The 296-nt window shown below is 60.1% G+C and overlaps 1 protein-coding gene across 1 annotated transcript in view; it reads left to right on the forward strand.

Annotated features, from left to right (window-relative positions):
- Nucleotides 1–189: 189 nt before the first annotated feature.
- Nucleotides 190–296, forward strand: part of EMH_0096880 (uncharacterized protein) — a gene marked incomplete at both ends in the record, with an annotated part of 1,473 nt that continues 1,366 nt past the window's right edge. The window contains one exon of the mRNA XM_013502459.1: nucleotides 190–294. Within this exon, the coding sequence (XP_013357913.1) occupies nucleotides 190–294 (105 nt within the window). The remainder of the gene's footprint in view (nucleotides 295–296) is intronic.

The raw sequence follows: 296 nt of genomic DNA on the forward strand, positions 1-296 counted from the left end.
GTTGTTTCCTTTGTTTTATCTTATCCTTCGGCCCGGCGGGCAGTCTGAAGGGGACCGGCTAGCAGCAGCAACAGCTGCAGCTGCAGCTGTACCTGTTGTTCTTGCTGCTGCTGCTGCTGCTGCTGCTGCTGCAGATGAGCATAGAGACAGCCCGGAGGCTTTAAAAACCAGCAGCAGCAGCACCACACCATGGACTCCTCACGAAGGCAGCAGCAGCAGCAGCAGCAGCAGCAGCAGCAGCAGCTGGCTGTGCCGGCGGAGATCGATGCCGTTCCGCTGCACGCATCACCCCCTCC

This window comes from Eimeria mitis, genomic scaffold (genome assembly GCF_000499745.2).
Source record: "Eimeria mitis Houghton genomic scaffold, Emh_scaff9292, whole genome shotgun sequence".
Classification (NCBI taxonomy): Eukaryota; Apicomplexa; class Conoidasida; order Eucoccidiorida; family Eimeriidae; genus Eimeria; species Eimeria mitis.